The following is a 16,948-nucleotide window of genomic DNA, read 5'->3' as shown; positions in this document are numbered from 1 at the left end:
TGCTCTGCTTGTTGTCTTTTGCACACTGGTTGTTTGTCCATCCTGTTCGGCGCCATCATTCATTGATTCTATTGTGTTTCTTGTACTTCCTGTGAATGCTTACAAGAAAATGAATACGGTTGTATATAGTGACATATATGTGCTTTGATAATAAGTTTACTCTAAAAGCATTGCTGCAGTATTTAGTGTTTGTTTCAGTGGAGGACTCACAGTACAGATGGTCTTGACATTGTAATGGGCTTTTATTTAATGAAGTACCCTTATAATTAATTTGAATGATCGACTATTTTCCGCTGTCTTAGAGATAGACATTGAGATGTAGTGTCTTGCTGTGAAGCAGCAAGCTGTGTGATTCATTAGAGTTAGTGCATGACAGAACTAATGATGAACGTTTTTTTAGGTAATGCTGAACTGCAGTATCTGTCAGGTCTGTAGCTCCCGGTTACTTTTTTTGGGGGTCACACGGATGGTTTTTGATGACGGTGTTGGAAATTAGAGGTCAGGTTACAGCTAGGGACAGGGATGAGGGGAGCGAGAGAACAGAGAGAGTAAATGGAGGAATGGGGAGAAATTGGAGGTTGGAGTACTCCTATGCTGGAGATCCTGAGGATGGTGGTCTGAGGACTGAGGTCTGTGGGCCCCTAAGAATGAGGGCCTGATATTCTCAGGTCAGTGAGTCCTGGGGCCAGAGATCTGTGGTCCGCAAGTCGCAAGAGCAGAGTCCCGAGGTTAGTCAGCAGGTCCTGAGGTCAGAGGTCTCTGATCGGCGAGTCTGGAGGTGGAACCCTCAAGGTCAGCAAGTCTGGAGGTCTGAGGCCTGACATCTGCGAGTCCGGAGGTCCGGAGCCGTGGCCAGGAGGTCAAAGGCTCAGAGGCGGCCTGTCCAGGGGTTGGAGGCCGTCCTCTGTGTGTGTGTGGGTGGGAGTAGGAAAGGAGTTTGTTCTGCTGTTGCTACTTGTTGTACGTTCTGCCAAGCATTGTGGGTAAGGTATGTTGGTGCTGGAAGGTGTGGCACTACTTGCAGGCTGCCCCCACCATGTCCTCGGATTGTGCTGGTGCTTAATGCAACTGGCGCATTTCACTTTATGTTTCAATATACATGAAATTAATAAATAAATCTTATTTAATCTAATAAAGATGCCCAAGCCACAATCTGACCTAAAGAATTGAGAGCATTGAGAGCAAGAGTTCACTTTGTATATATTTTGATGCAGATATTGCAAATAAAGTTTAGCAGAGGAAAGTACCTCCAAGAGGACCACAGCATTGCCATGGTTTGGAGGCTGGTGTGCCTCAGTGATGCAGTGAGCTATGCTGGCTGGAATCAAGATATAGGAGCAGAATTAGGCTATTTGGCTCATTGAGTCTGCTCCACCATTATATCGTGGCTGATCCATTTCCCTCTAGGCCCCAGTCTCCTGCCTGCTCCCCAAATCCCTTCATGCCCTGACTAATCAAGAATCTATCAACCTCTCCCTGAAGTATACCCAATGACTGGGTCTCCACAGCTGCCTGTTTCACCAAGTTCCACAAATTCACCACTCTCTGGCAAAAGAAATTCCTTCTTATCTCCATTCTAAATGGACATCCTCCTATTCTGAGGCTGTGTCCTCTAATCTTAGACTCCCCCACCATAGGAAACATCTTCTTCACATCCACTATATCAAGCTTTTTCAACATTCAATAGGTTTCAATGAGATCCTCTCCCTTGTTCTTCTGAATTTTGGTAACTACAGGCTTTAGAGCCATCAGACCCTCTGCATATGATAAGCCTTTCAATCTTGGAATTATGCTTTGGCTCTTGGTAGGGTCACCCATGCCAAACGTGGAGGCCAGACTAAGAGCGGTCCACAGGGCCTCCAGGTTTGTGGGTTCAGCTCGGGGCTACCAACCCTGACTGGTGAAACAGAACTGTTACAGAATGAAGAATCCTTCCACTTCTGTGTGTGGCAATATAAGGCAATTCAGAGATGGAGGAGTTGCAGCAGGCAGTAAGTAAGAGGAAAGTAAACGTTACTAATCTTATCGGCCAAAAGGGATGTCAATTGTACTGTTGTGTAGTTAATATTTCAGTAATATCGGAGTAATCTTGTATATATATATTGGGTGATTAAGCATTTTTGTTCTTATAAAGAATTCATTACAGGTTATATGTATAAATACCTGAACTACATTCGTCATCGCACCACCACCTGATATGTGCGTGTCTCGCTTAAAGTAAACGTGAAGATAGACTCATATTTCAGACTCCCATGTCTTCCTTTGAATTAGTTTGAGGTTTTGAAGTTACAAAGCATAACATACCTTACCATAAACACTTGAATAAGGTTCTAGAACAGGGCTTCCCAGCCTGGGGTTGACAGACTCCTCGGTTAATGGTAGGGGTCCATGACTTAAAAGGGGTTGGGAACCCCTACCCTGGAGAATGCCTTGGATACATTACAAGCACAATATAAACTTATTTGTAATGAATCATTTAACAGGTATTTGTCCACATCAGTCCATGGCCTCCTCTGCTGTCACAATGAGGCCAAACTCAGGTTGGAGGAGCAAAACCTCAGATTCTATCTGGGCACCCTCCAACCTGTTGGCATGAATATTGATTTCTCTTACTTCCAGTAATTTCTCCGTCCTCCCTCCTTACTCCTTCCTCTCACCCTCTCAGCTATTCCCGAGTCCATAATTATTCCATACTCAGATGAAAAATGGACGTGGGAGCACAGAGGAACATCTGAAAATCTCCAGGAAGACCTTCTTCGTTGCTGCTGCTGCTGTGAGGTCCGGGTCTCTGCTGGGAAGAACAGGCCCCCAGTCCTCGGGGTCGCGTTGACAATGGCCGTTGGCGGGGCCATCTCAATACGCTCGTCAGAGGATGGTGCTCGTAGAAGCTGTGCCAGAGGGGATGGTCGGAGGCTCGGCGGTTCGACGGACTCGGAGTCCGCTGCGATCAGGTCGCTTTCACCATGTGCTGTGTCTGCGAGGCTGGGTCCGGTGGCGCTTTCATTGTGTGCTGCGAGTCGGGGGGCACCGTGGAAGTCCATAGCGGGGGTATGGCACCGTGGAAGTCCATAGCGGGGGTATTCCCTTCTGCCGCCGGCGTGAGATGACGAGTCTATTGGGACCCTGAGGACTTCTGAAAACTGTGTGGTGGTTTCTTTCGAACTTATAGTCTTTTAACATCTTTGGACTATTTTTACTGTGCCCATGGTCTGTTTTTTTTAATCAATTATGCTATGTTTGCACTGTTGTAACTATATGTTGTACCTATGTGGTTTTGTGCAGGTCTTGTAGCTTTAGTTTTTGGTCTTGTTTGTCTGGTGGATTTGGAGCTCCTTTCCGGGAAACGCGCTAAGATGGTAGCGTGCTAAGATGGTAGCGCGATATTAATACGCAGCAGCCTCTCCAGACTCTGGATTGGGGATTGCCAAACGTTATGTGGATTTTCTGGTGTAGTCTGTTTTGTCATGCATTTTTGTGATATCATTCTGGAGGAACGTTGTCTCATTTTTTAACTGCATTGCATTTGTGGATTCTAAATGACAATAAACTGAATCTGAATCTGTAAGAACCAGTTTACTAACCAGTTCACAAAATGGCAGCCTCCATTCCTGCAACCACGTGGCAAGAACAAAGACATTTACTCTGTCTGCTTCAACTGCCTTACCTTATTCCTGTTCACTGGCAGGTTTTTATTCTTTCTGGACAACAGTATGGCCACAGGGCAGGAGGCAATAATGTTGATATTTAATTGTAAAGACTATTGTAAAAGCTAAACCTTGAATTACATCTTTGGACCATGGTACAACTAAGGACAGCTTGGGAGAGTGCCACAGCAGATTGGCTGCTACTGCAACAACAATCTATCACTTCTAGTTAACGTAAATATTTCCAAATGGTTTAAGAGATTCTCTTTAACAGCTCAGCATGTTGGCCAATTAGCATGTTTCCCCATACTTTGGCATGAGTTAGAGTTGACAGTTGCTCATGCCAGCAGACATTTTAATCTTGGCACCAAACTGCCAAGTGAACTTTGTGTAAAAGCCCTCAGGGAAAATATCGACTCTGACACGGTCACACCCATCCCAGTCAGTGGTCACAGTAGTGCAGGGCCTGATTACATGGCTGCACCTCAATTAAAGAGGACTGTATTGACGTAAGGAATCAGCTGTTCTGATTTCGGAAAATAAAAGAAAAAATAATTTAAAATAGCCATGAGTAGAAAAGCAGCAACTTTACTTACAAGGGCAGCATGGTAACAGAGCTGTTTGCACATGGCTTTACAGCACTAGCTGTAAGATCAGGGTTCGATTCCCACCACTGTCTGTAAGAGGTTAGTACATTCTTCCCATGCTCGTGTGGGTTTCCTCTGGGTGCTTTGGTTTCTTCCATTATTCCAAAGACTTACAGGTTAGGGTTAGTGAGTTCACCCTGCCCTTAAATTCAGTTCATCCAGTTCTGACACCTCCCTCCCCTTTCTCGATCGCTCTCTGTCTCCATCTCTGGAGACAAACTGTTGACCAACATCTTTTATAAGCCTATTGTATCCCACAGCTATCTTGACTATACCTATTCCCACCCTGTCTCCTGTAAAAATGCTGTTCTCTTCTCTCACTTCCTTCATCTCCGCTGCATCTGTTCCCAGGATGAGGTTGTCCTTTCCAGGACATCAGAGATGTTCTCCTTCTTCAAAGAACGTGGCTTCGCTGCCCTCACCAGCATCTCCTCAGTTTCCCAGACATCCGCACTCACCCAATCTTCCTTCTGCCTTAACAGTTCACCTACCGACACAACTGATTGACAGATGACGCGTTAGCCACTGCTCTACATACTGTCCTTACACATCTGGAGAAGAAGGATGCTTATGTGAGAATGCTGTTCTTTGACTACAGTTCAGCATTTAACACCATTATTCTCTCCAGACTCAACAGGAAGCTCAGAGACCTCAGCCTTGACCCTGTTTTGTGCAGCTAGATCCTGGACTTCCTGTCAGATCGCCAGCAGGTTGTACGTATGGGCTCCTTCACCTCCACCCCTCTGTCTCTCAATACAGGAGCCCCTCAGGGCTGCATACTGAGTCCCCTCCTTTACTTCCTGTGTACCCATGACTGTATCGCCACCCACAGCTCCAATCTGCTAATTAAATTTGCCGACGACACTACATTGATTGGCCTTATCTCAAACAATAACGAGATGGCCTACAGGGAAGAAGTCATCTCTCTGACACAGTGGTGTCAAGAAAACAACCTCTCCCTCAATGTTGCAAAAACAAAGGAGCTGGTTGTGGATTACAGGAGGAATGGAGACAGGCTAACCCCTATTGACATCAATGGATCTGGGGTTGAGAGGGTAAACAGCTTTAAGTTCCTCGGCATAAACATCACCGAGGACCTCACGTGGTCTGTACACACCAGCTGTGTGGTGAAAAAGGCACAATGGCGTCTCTTTCACCTCAGACAGTTGAGGAAGTTTGGTATGGGTCCTCAAGTCCTAATAACTTTCTACAGGGGCACAATTAGAGCATCCTGACTGGCTGCATCACTGCCTGGTATGGGAACTGTACCTCCCTTAACCGCAGGACTCTGCAGAGAGTGGAGCGGACAGCCCAGTGCATCTGTAGTTGTGAATTTCCCATGATTCAGGACATTTACAAGGACAGGTGTGTAAGAAGGGCACGTAGGATCATTGGGGACCCAAATCATCCCATCCATAATCTATTCCAGCTGCTGCCATCTGGGAAGCCTACTGCAGCATAAAAGTCAGGACCAACAAGCTCCAGGACAGCTTCTTCCACCAGGCCATCAGACTGATGAACTCACGCTGATTTGAGTGTACTCTATATTACGTTGACTGTTCTATTCATTATAAATTACTATGAATTGCACATCGCACATTTAGAAGGAGATGTAACGTAAAGATTTTTACTCCTCATGTATGTGAAGGATGTAAGAAATAAAGTCAATTCAATTCAGTGATAGAGTTCCTCGTGCCCTTACCTACCACCCCATTAGCCTTCACATCCAAAGCAACATTCTCCGTAAATGCCACCATCTCCAAAGGGATCCTACCACCAATCATATCTTTACCTCTTCCTCACTCTCTGCTTTCTGCTGGGATTGTGCCTCCATGATCTCCTTGTCCATTTGTCCCTCCCCACTAATCTCCTTACTGGTGCATATTTCTGCAAGCGGAAACAATGCTACACCTGTCCATTCACATCCTCACTCACCTCCATTCAAGGCTCCAAACAGTCCTTCCAGGTGAGGTAACACTTCACCTGTCAATCTGCTGGGGCCGTCTATTTGTAAAGGGAGCTCCCGAAGTCATCTCCTTCACATTGATAGACCAGTCGTAAATTGGGGGACCGCTTTATCGAGCACCTCCACTCCTTCCATCTCAACTGGAACTTCCTGGTGGCCAAACATTTTAATTCTGATTCTCATTCCTGTTCCAACATTGCAGTCCTCCTCAGTGCCACAATGAGGCCATCCTGAGGATGGAGGAGCAACACCTAATATTCTGTCTGGGTAGCCTCCATCCTAATGGCATGAACATTGATTTCTCCTTCGAGTAAATTTTTTCCCCTTTCTTCCCCTTAACTCTTCTCACCCGCCTATCATCTTCCCTCCTCTTTCCCTTTCTCCTATGATTCACTCTCCTCTCCTATTAGATTCCTTCATTTTCAGCCCTTTACCTTTCCTACCTACCTGGCTTCACCTACCACCTTCTAGCTAGTCCTCCTTCCTCTCCACCCACCTTTCTAGTTTGGCACCTTCCCCCTTCCTTTCCATTCCTGAAGCAGGTCTCGACCTGAAACATCGACTGTTTATTCATTTTCATGCATGCTTCCTGACCTGCTGAGTTCCTCTGGAATTTTGTGTGTGTTGCTCTGGATTTCCAGCAACTGCAGAATCTCTAGTGCTTAAGACCCTCTCTGCCTATTTTGTAGGTCAAATATTGAACGAGTTCCTTGTGACTTGAGCTAATTCCACCCTCTTCCTCATAAATGTTTTTTAGGTTTGAAGATAGGATTGCAGGAGTGTCTTTATGTAATGTGCATTGAAAATTCTGTTGCTGAGATGAAGTGGGTGAATTTCAAAGAGATCAGAGCCCAGAGGTTTTGATTAAAATGATGACATATTGTCTTGTCAGATAGAGACCGTGTGTCCTTTTGGGATGTGCCAAAACATCCTCCAGCCTATAAAGTGTGGTCAAGTCCCTGTAGGAGATTTTGTTTTAGACTCTGGAGATAATTTTTCTTATTCAATCTAGTGCTTGCATTCATGAGCAAGAGAGTAAAGAGGGCCCAAGTTTAATTTGTGGTGATGTTTAACCTCCCGAGCTGACTGGGAACATGCCGGTTCCTTACGTACACCTCCCAGAGCGTTATCCGAAAGGAGTATCCCATCCAGCTGGCAGGTGAGGCCTGACACAGTGCGTGACATGATCCACCCAACCAGACTCCTTCCCTGGGTTTGCCATCTGTTAGACTAACTGTTCCAGCTGCTGCCACTGGGCACGTCACAAACATTCAACTGTCTCATCAGAAAACGTCCTCAACGCTCACAGCATGACCATCCCCTATACATAATAAAGTGGCCACTGAGTGTATGATCGTCATCTTCTGCTGCTGTAGGCCATCCACTGCAAGGTTTGGCATGTTGTGCATTCAGAGACGCTCTTCTGCACACCACCGTTGTAAAACGTGGTTATTTGAGTTACTGTCACCTTCCTGTCAGCTTGAACCAGTCTGGCCATTCTCCTTTGACTTCTCTCATTAACAAGGCATTTTCACCCACAGAACTGCCACTCACTGGATGATTTTTTGTGTTTCGCACCATTCTCTGTAAACTCTAGAGCCTGTTGTGTATGAAAGTCCAGGAGACCAGCAGTTTCTGAGAAATTCAAACCACCCTGTTCATTCCACAGTCAAAGCCACTTAGATCACATTTCTTCCCCATTCTGATGTTTGGTCAGAACAACAACTGAACCTCTTGACCATGTCTGCATGCTCTTATGCATTGCGTTGGTACCAGATGATTAGCTGATGAGGTATTTGCATTAACGCGCAGGTCTATTTAATAAAGTGGCCACTGAGTGTAGATACAGAAGCCTAGAGTCCCACATCATCAGGTACAAGAACATCTACCTCACATATATTTATAATTTACCTCAATTCAACCATTCAGTTCTTGAACCAGCTGGCAAAACCCTAATCACCACCATTTAGCAACTTGCTGCAAGAAAGTTTTTCATTGTACCTGTGGGTCATAGCGTCTTAGAGTCATAGAAAAGTACAACACAGAAACAGGCCCTTTGGCCCATCGAGTGTACACTGAACCATTTAAACTGCCTGCCCCCATTGACCTGTACTGGGGCCATACCCCTCCATACCCCTACTATCCATGTACCTATCCAAACTTCTGTTACATGTTGAGATCGAGCTTGCATGCACCCCTTGTGCTGGCAGTTCATTCCACACTCCCACCACCCTCTGAGTGAAGAAGTTTTCCTTCATGTTCCCCTAAACATTTCACCTTTCATCCTTAACCCATGACCTCTAGTTGTAGTCCCGCCCAACCTCAGTGGAAAAAGCAAACATGAGGAGATCTGCAGATGCTGGAAATTCAAGCCACACACACAAAATGCTGGTGGAACACAGCAGGCCAGGCAGCATCGATAGGGAGAAGCGCTGTCGACGTTTTGGGCTGAGACCCTTCATCAGGACTCAGTGGAAAAAGCCTGTTTGCATCTACCCTCTCTATACCCCTCATAGTTTTGTGTACATCTACTTGTGTCGATAACAATAAATTTCACTTTGACTTCCATTTAATTTGTTTAATGGAATCAAAATAATTGTCCCACCATCTAGAAGACTTTCTGTGCAATGTCTGGAAAACTAAGCATTCCATTACCAACAAGATAGTGTGTCAAAATTTCCACTGCCATAATGTTACAGTATTAAGAGAATATTGTTCATAAACAATAACACTTAGTGCCCAATGTATTGTCATAGAATGAGAGGACAATATAGTCAAGACACGGGCACTTGGGCTCAAAGGACCTGATTGACACTGCATCAAAATAAACTAATAAATAGTCTGTATGTTAAATAAACTGTGCACTTAAACTTGGCTCTATCATTTATAATGTGCATACAATTCTCTTTCAGATATAATACTTTTGATGCCACGTAAGTGGAGAGTGTGACCGGACCAAGATGCTTTCCGAAGAGCAAAGAATTATTCCCACACTCTGCATGCACATTGTTGAATGAAGTAATCGGCCATGTGATTATGCAGATATCTCAGCATGAAGCTGATGGACCTATTCGTAGCTCGTTCTCTCTCCACGTATTTTCTGCTGCAAGGTTTTGTGCTCTTGACATTGTGCTTCCACCCCACCAGCATGTGTCCCAAAGGGTGTCTGTGCTCTCACGCCAGCAGTTTAAATGTAAGCTGTAGCAACGCAAACCTTAAAGAGATCCCCAAGGACCTTCCCCCAGACACCGCCTTACTCTACTTGGACTCGAATCAAATAAGGTCTGTTCCCAATGAGATTTTCAAAGACCTGCACCATCTCAAAGTACTGAATTTGTCCAAAAATGCTATCGAATCCATAGAGGAGCGGGCATTCAAAGGGGTGGCTGACACTTTGCAGACGCTTGATCTTTCAAACAACAAAATCAAAAGCGTGCACAAAGACACCTTCAGCAAGCTGAAGGGCAGGGCCCAGATTTCTGACAACCCGTGGCATTGCGACTGCACCCTCCAGCAGGTACTTCGCGACATGCCCTCCAAGCACGAAACGGCCAACAACATCATCTGTGAGACTGCCGTCCTAGAGCAGCACACGGGCAAACCCTTCCTCAGTGCTGCCAATGAGGCTGACCTCTGTAATCTGTCCAAAAAGACGACTGACGTAGCGATGCTGGTCACCATGTTCGGCTGGTTCACCATGGTGATTTCATATGTGGTGTATTACGTACGTCAGAACCAAGAAGACGCAAGGAGGCACCTTGAATATTTAAAGTCACTCCCGAGCAAGCAGAAGAAGCCAGAGGAATCAGATGATATTAGTACTGTGCTATAACGAGCTGTGAAATGCTTTCATAAAAAGGTTTTAAAATGGAGATTATTCTGTGTCTATATAACTCATCCCCCACTCAATAAGGAAGTAGACAGCAGGTCTAACTGCAGTGAAATTGCAGGCCATGATTTCTTTAAAAAAAATCTAGATTGAGGCATCCCATTGCGGAAAGAAAAGCTCATTGGCCAATTCATTAGATACCTCCTGTTTCTAATAAAGTGGCCACTGTGTGTTTCTTCATGGTCTTCTGCTGAACTCTGTCCAGTTCAAGGTTCGACATGTTGAGTGTTCAGAGATGCTCTTCTGCACATCACTGTTGTAACGCAAAGTTATTTGAGCTACTGTCACCTTCCTGTCAGCCTGAACCAGTCTGGCCATTCTCCTCTGACCTCTCTCATTAACAAGGTGTTTTTGCCCACAGAACTGCCACTCACTGGATGATTTTTTTGCACCATTCTCAGTAAACTCTAGAGACTATTGAGCATGAAAATCCCAGGAGATCAGCAGTTTCTGAGATAACACCCCATCTGGCACCAACAATCATTCCACGGTCACATTTCTTCCCCTTTCTGATGTTTGGTCTGAGCATCAACTGAACCTCTTGACCATGTCTGCATGCTTTGATGCATTGAGTTACTGCCCCATGATTGGCTGCTTAGATATGTGTATTAATGAGCAGCAGGTGTTCCTAATAAAGTAGCCACTGAGTGTATAGTAAAGATGAAGAATTCTTCATCTTGAAAAAACACTTTAATCAGCAGCAATTATGACTAATGATTCCCCAAGTACGAAGCAATTGAAGGTTTCCAAAGCTCGGTGATATGAATGGTATTCACATTTCATGTGACATTCTGTATATTAAACAGGAGTTAAGTAAACAGCCCCAATTATTACAGAGAAACGGAAGATGTACAAAGTAAACAAGCTAACACTACCCATGGTTCCACCTAGGCAATAGCTGGTTCCATAAAGCAGAGGAGCAGAGTTAGCCCATTCGGCAAATCGAGTCTGCTTCGCCATTCCATCACGGTGGATTATCTTCCTTCTCAACCCCCTTCTCCCTGTAACCTTTGATGCCCTTACTAGTCAAGAACCCATCAACCTTTGCTTTAATTATACCCAAAGACCTGACCTCCACAGCTATCTGTGGCAAGGAATTCCCCAGACTCACCACCCTCTAGCTAAAGAAATTCCTCCTCATCGCTGTTCTAAAGGAACATGCTCATATTCTAAGACTGTGTCCTCTGGCCCTAGACTCTCCCACTGTAGGAATTATTTCTCTACACGTTCACTCTATCTAGGCCTTCCACTATTCAGCGGTATTCAATGAGATCCCTCTGCATTCTCCTAAACTCCAGCGAGCACAGGCCTAAGAACATCAAGGCTAATGATACATTAACCCTTTCATTCCTGGGATCATTTTGTGAATCTTCTCTGGACCCTCTCCAATGGCAGCACATCCTGTCTTAGTCTGCTCACAATACTGAATGCAGCCTGGCCAATGCCTTACAAAGCCTGAGCTGGTTCATGTCAGAAGCATGTGAAGTGTAATGTTTAGCATGCTTTGATTCGTCATTGTGGTCCCAACCTTGGGTCCACTGACCCCTTGCTTAAAAGTATTGGTCCATGGCATAAAAAGGTTGGGAACCCCTGATTTTGAGCTCATCATTTGAAAGGTAACATTGTAAAGTGGAAGAGACTGTTACAAGGGGTGGTAAGCCTTTTCTTGCCTCTCTACATATACTTGTCTGCTTCAGATTGACATGGGGGACATCTTCTACGGATGCCCAGTGGGCTGTCAGAGGAAAAGTAAGGAATAAATGCGACCAACTTGGAGAAGTGACCTCAGACTCAGTGCAGAGTGTCTGCACCTTAAAGCATGGAACATAGACTATAGATGTAGAACATAGAATGTAGAACACTGAAGGTAGAACATAGAACATAGAATGTGAACATTGACGTTACAGCACGGTACAGACACTTCAGCCCACAGTTTTGTGCCGACCTTTTAACCTACTCTAAGATCAATCTAAACTTCCCTCCTACATAACTCTTCATTGTTCTATCATCCATGTGCCTATCTAAGAGTTTCTTAAATGTCCCTAATGTATCTGCCTCTACCACCACTCCTGGCAGGGCGTTCCACACACCCATGGACCACACTGGTCCCAGTAGTGTAGCAGTTTGCAATTACCTTGCCAGCAACCCGGGTTCAATTCCTGCCGCTGTCTTTAAGGAGTTTGTCTGTTTTCCCCATGGTTGCGTGGGTTTTCCCCGGCTGCTACAGTTTCTTCCCACATTCCAAAGATGTTTGGGTTAGTAGTCTATTTGGTCACGTGTGTGTAATTGGGCAGCGCAGGCTCATTGGGCCGGAAGCCTGTTACCGTACTGGGTTAATAAATAATAAAAACACATTTTGATGTTAGCTGACTGCACAATGCCTTAACTGCAGACCAGCTGGATAAGGGTTTGGGCTGAGAAAATAATGATCAAAGAAAGGGAAAGGTCAGTAAGGAGCAGAAGACGAGGACAACTATTCTTGGGAAACGTTTCTGTCAGGCTGCCTACTAAAAACAAACAGCAGGGAAGGGCAAGAATAGATCTGAATCCTCACTTGCAGGCTATCTATAACCAGCTGATCAGGAGTCACGGCTAACAAAGGTCAGGGTCCTAACCTTTGCATAGTTGGCATTCTAAAAATGGCGCTAGAATCGAAATAACCTTTCGATCCCTGTTTAGAGTCACAATAGGAATAATGTCTGGCTCTGCCAGCCTTCTGTGTTAATTCATATAAAGGACAAAATTCTTCTAAAATGCCTGCTTCCAGCAAAGTGAACTTTGAATGTGATACTCAAGACCGATAAAGGAATGTAGCATATCTATAGAGTTATAGAACACTACAGCATAAAAACAGGCCCTTTGGCCCATCTAGTCCATGCCATACTGTTAATCTGCCTACTCCCATCGACCTGCACCTGGACCATGCCCCCCATACCCCTACTATCCACGTATTTATCCAAACTTCTCTTAAATGTTGAAACTGTACCAGAAGCCATTACTTCTGCTGGCAGCTCATTCCACACTCTCACTATTCTCTGAGTGAATAAGTTCCCCCCTCATGTTCCCCTTAAATATTTCACCTTTCACCCTTAATCCATGACCTTTAGCTGTAGTCCCACTCACCCTCAGTGGAAAAAGCCTTTCTGCATTTACCCTATCTATACCCCTCATAATTTTGTATCATCATCATCATTATTCACCATGTCATATGACGAGGGCGATTATAGTCAATGACCATGATTGCTCTTGGCAAATCTTTCTACAGAAGTGGTCAGCCATTACCTTCTTCTGGGCAGTGTCTTACAAGACGGTTGACCTCAGGCATTATCAATACTCTTCAGAGATTGTCTGCCTGGCGTCAGTGGTTGCATAATCAGGACTTGTGATGTGCACCAGCTGCTCATACGACCATCCACCACCTGCTCCCATGGCTTCACATGATCCTAATTGTGTGGCTATGCAGGTGCTACACCTTGCCCAAGAATGACCTACAGACTAGCGGAGGGAGTGTCTGTCTGCCTTATACATCCTTTGGTAGAAGCCTATCTCCACCCAGCCACCCAATTTTGTTTACCTCTATCAATTTTCCCCTCATTCCCTTATGCTCTATGGATTAAAGTCCTAACCTGTTCAACCCTTCCCTATAAATCAAAATAGATAAATAACATTTTTGAATTACTTTTACCTGTGCAGAACTGGTGTACGTCGATTGGCTGCCCTGCCCTATACTGTGAGAACAAAACCTCTCAGTTAGTATAAACAAACAGCTTCAGCATTCCTTTATAGCTGTGGCTGACAGTCGTGTTGGAAAGCAGGACATTTAATTCCTCTCTGACACAAGAGATTCTGCAGATGCTTGAAATCTTGAGCAAAACACACAAAATGCTGGAGGAACTCAGCAGGTCAGGCAGCTGAGAGGAATATACAGTTGATTTTTGGGCAAAGACCCTTCATCTGGACAGGAAAAGAAGGGGGGACAAGGCAAAAAAAGAAAGTGAGTGGGGGGGAATGAAAAGAAGCTGGCAGTTCTTCTAATCTTTAGGTCAATGTGGGGCGGTACGGTAGCAAATGGTTAGCTCAATGCTATTACAGTGCTGGCAATTAGGGTTCAATCCCACTGCTGTCTGTACCTTCTCTTTGTGACCGCGTAGGTTTCCTCCAGGTGCTCTGGTTTCCTCCCACATTCCGAAGATGTAGGGGGTTAGGGTTAGTAAGCTGTGGGGTTGCTATGTTGGTGTTGGAAGCGTGGCAACACTTGAGGGCTGCCCCCAGCAGAATGCGCAGATTGTGATTGGTTGTTGACACAAACGGCTCATTTCATTAAAAGTTCCGATGTTTCGATGTACGTATGACAAATAATGTAAATAAAGCTAAAGTGATGGTTGAGAGTTGCCCCTTCCTTCCTTTCCTTCCCAGCCCTGATGAAGGGTCTCAGCCCAAAACGTTAGCTGTTGTTTTCCCTCCATAGATGCAGCCTGACTTATTGAGTTCCTCCAGCACTTTGTGTCTGCTGTTCAGTTCCTCTCTGACATATGGTGGTCTCATTGGCAAGGTAAAGGTGTGTCTTTTGTAGTGACAAGGGGAGTTAGGATTCTCAGTGACCTCCTGCAGCAAAGTGAACGTCGTTTTCCTTCTCCAGTGATATGCTTGTGGATTTGTGAATGTAAGGATTATGAAGCAGGAATATAATATTCATTCTCTTAAACTTGTTCTGCAATTTCGTTACAGCAGAACTTACCTGTACCTCAAAAATTACTTTGCTCCCAGTTTACCTCTTAACCACCATCTACTGAATCTATCTAGACTGATCTATCTCATTCTGGAACATCAGTCTTGTCTATCTCATCTATATAGACGGATATGTATTTATTTAAGCTATCTACACTGATCTATCTCAGTCCACATCTATTTAACTCATCCATATAGACTGATACGTATCTAAACTATCTATTTGGGCTGATCTATCTCAGTCTAGAACATTTTATTGACCTGCTAACAATGGATTTTTTGAGAAAAGTTCCAACTTCAAATACCCTTAATGTGAATGAACTGTTTGAATTGCACGATGATTCTGTGATGCACTTTGGGTACGTACTGAATAGATGGTTTTCTCAACAAGGGGTAAGGAAAGGTTTAAGTTTGACTGGTAATCCCCACACGGAATTACTCTGCTAGCACTCACTTTCACAGTCAAACCAGACACACCTAACACCTGAAACTGTGTCTGTTGTCAACGACTGGTGAGAAAGAGAAATAAACACAAGATTCTGCAGATGCTGGAAATCTTGAACAACATACACACCATGTTGGAGGAGCTCAGCAGGTCAGGCATATTTTTAAGGATTAAAGCTTGAAGATTAGCTTTATGGGTCATATTTATTTTGAAACATACAGTGAAACACGTTTGTGACAACAGCCAAAACAGTCATGGAGGTAAGCGTCACCATCCTTACGTTGCCAGATAGCAACTTACTAACCCTAACCCGTGTGTCTTTGGAATGTTAGAGGAAATGTGAGCGTCCGGCGGAAACCCGCAGGGCCACAGGAGAATGTACAAATTTCTATCAGACAGCAGCGAGAATTGAATCCCAGGCCACTGGCACCGTGATGCATTGTGCTAACCACTATGCTACTGTGCCACCCATTGCCAAGATCCAGCATCCTCCAGCATTTTGTGTGTGTTCTCAGAAAAAGAAAATGCTGCTTTACCAAATGACTGCATCAAGGACAATTTTAGCAGGGGAACACAGTGCTTCATTAACTAAGCAGCTAGTGAGGTGTTGATGGGGACTGCTGGGCTGAGTTGAGCAGCAACAACTGATCGCTCCCCTTACCCAGCCACTCCTAGGATTAAGCACAACCCGGCATTGAATGGTCCTGATCTCCTTTTAAGTGCCTGAACTCGGTTTTACCTGATTATGTATTAAATCTTGAGTAATTTCTGTAAGAAAATACATTTTCTTACCTTCCATCCAAAGTCTGCAGCAAACACCTTTGTATATATGGTAATAATATTTTGTCCATCTATTTGTCATACTTGTATTCAGTCTTAGAATGAAATAAATGCAGACAACAAACTCCTGTTGTTTTCTTTTATTATTATTTATTCCTCTTTTTTGATGGTTACAATGAATTATGGATTTTTAAACCAGAGGGCACACTCAGAATTGAACGATGTCCCTTTAGAATGGAGGTGAGGAGGAGCTCCTTTATCCAGAAGGTAGTGGAATTCATTGCCACAGACAGCTGTGGGAGGCCAAGCCACTGGGTAATAGGTTAAAGCAGAGGTTAATAGGTTTCACATTAGTCAGGGCGTCAAAGGTTACAGGAAAATATCAGGAGAATGGGATTAGAGGGATAATAAATCAGCCATGATTGAATGGTGAAGCAGACTCGATGGGCTGAATGGCCTAATTCTCCTCCTGTATCTTACTGTTTTATGATAAAATGGATATCAGGAAAAATCTTTTGTTAAGTTCACCAACTTTTTATTTGCGCATAGCCAAATCCCGGTAGCATAATCTGACCAGAAAACATCTAATTTTGGACAGCCCCTTGCAATAAGGCACAGCAGTTTAAAGAATAAACTTTAAACTCTCTGCTGTCCAATTGCACCCATGTGAACAATTAACCTGCTAACCTGTAGGTCCCTGGAGTGTGGGAGGGAGCTGGAGCACCCAGAGGAAACCCACACGTCACAGGAAAAGTTTACAAGCTCCTTACAGTCAGCGGTGGAAATGAACCTGGTTTGCTGTTGATGTAATTGCATTACACTAATTGCCAGAAAACTGTGTCGTCCCAA

At 44.5% G+C, this 16,948-nt stretch overlaps 1 protein-coding gene across 3 annotated transcripts in view; it reads left to right on the top strand.

Annotated features, from left to right (window-relative positions):
* LOC140713888 (leucine-rich repeat-containing protein 3B-like) overlaps positions 1 to 16,223 on the top strand; it is a 52,402-nt gene extending 36,179 nt beyond the window's left edge. For all 3 annotated transcript variants that reach the window (XM_073024527.1, XM_073024528.1, XM_073024529.1), the window contains exon 2: positions 9,170 to 16,223. In XM_073024527.1, coding sequence (XP_072880628.1) covers positions 9,310 to 10,089 — 780 coding nt within the window. In that variant the 5' untranslated portion in view covers positions 9,170 to 9,309 and the 3' untranslated portion in view covers positions 10,090 to 16,223. The remainder of the gene's footprint in view (positions 1 to 9,169) is intronic.
* The last annotated feature ends 725 nt before the right edge of the window (positions 16,224 to 16,948 follow it).

This window comes from Hemitrygon akajei, chromosome 20, assembly GCF_048418815.1.
Source record: "Hemitrygon akajei chromosome 20, sHemAka1.3, whole genome shotgun sequence".
Classification (NCBI taxonomy): domain Eukaryota; kingdom Metazoa; phylum Chordata; class Chondrichthyes; order Myliobatiformes; family Dasyatidae; genus Hemitrygon; species Hemitrygon akajei.
Note: the sequence above shows the minus strand (reverse complement) of the source record. Positions and strands in the feature narration are given on the sequence as shown.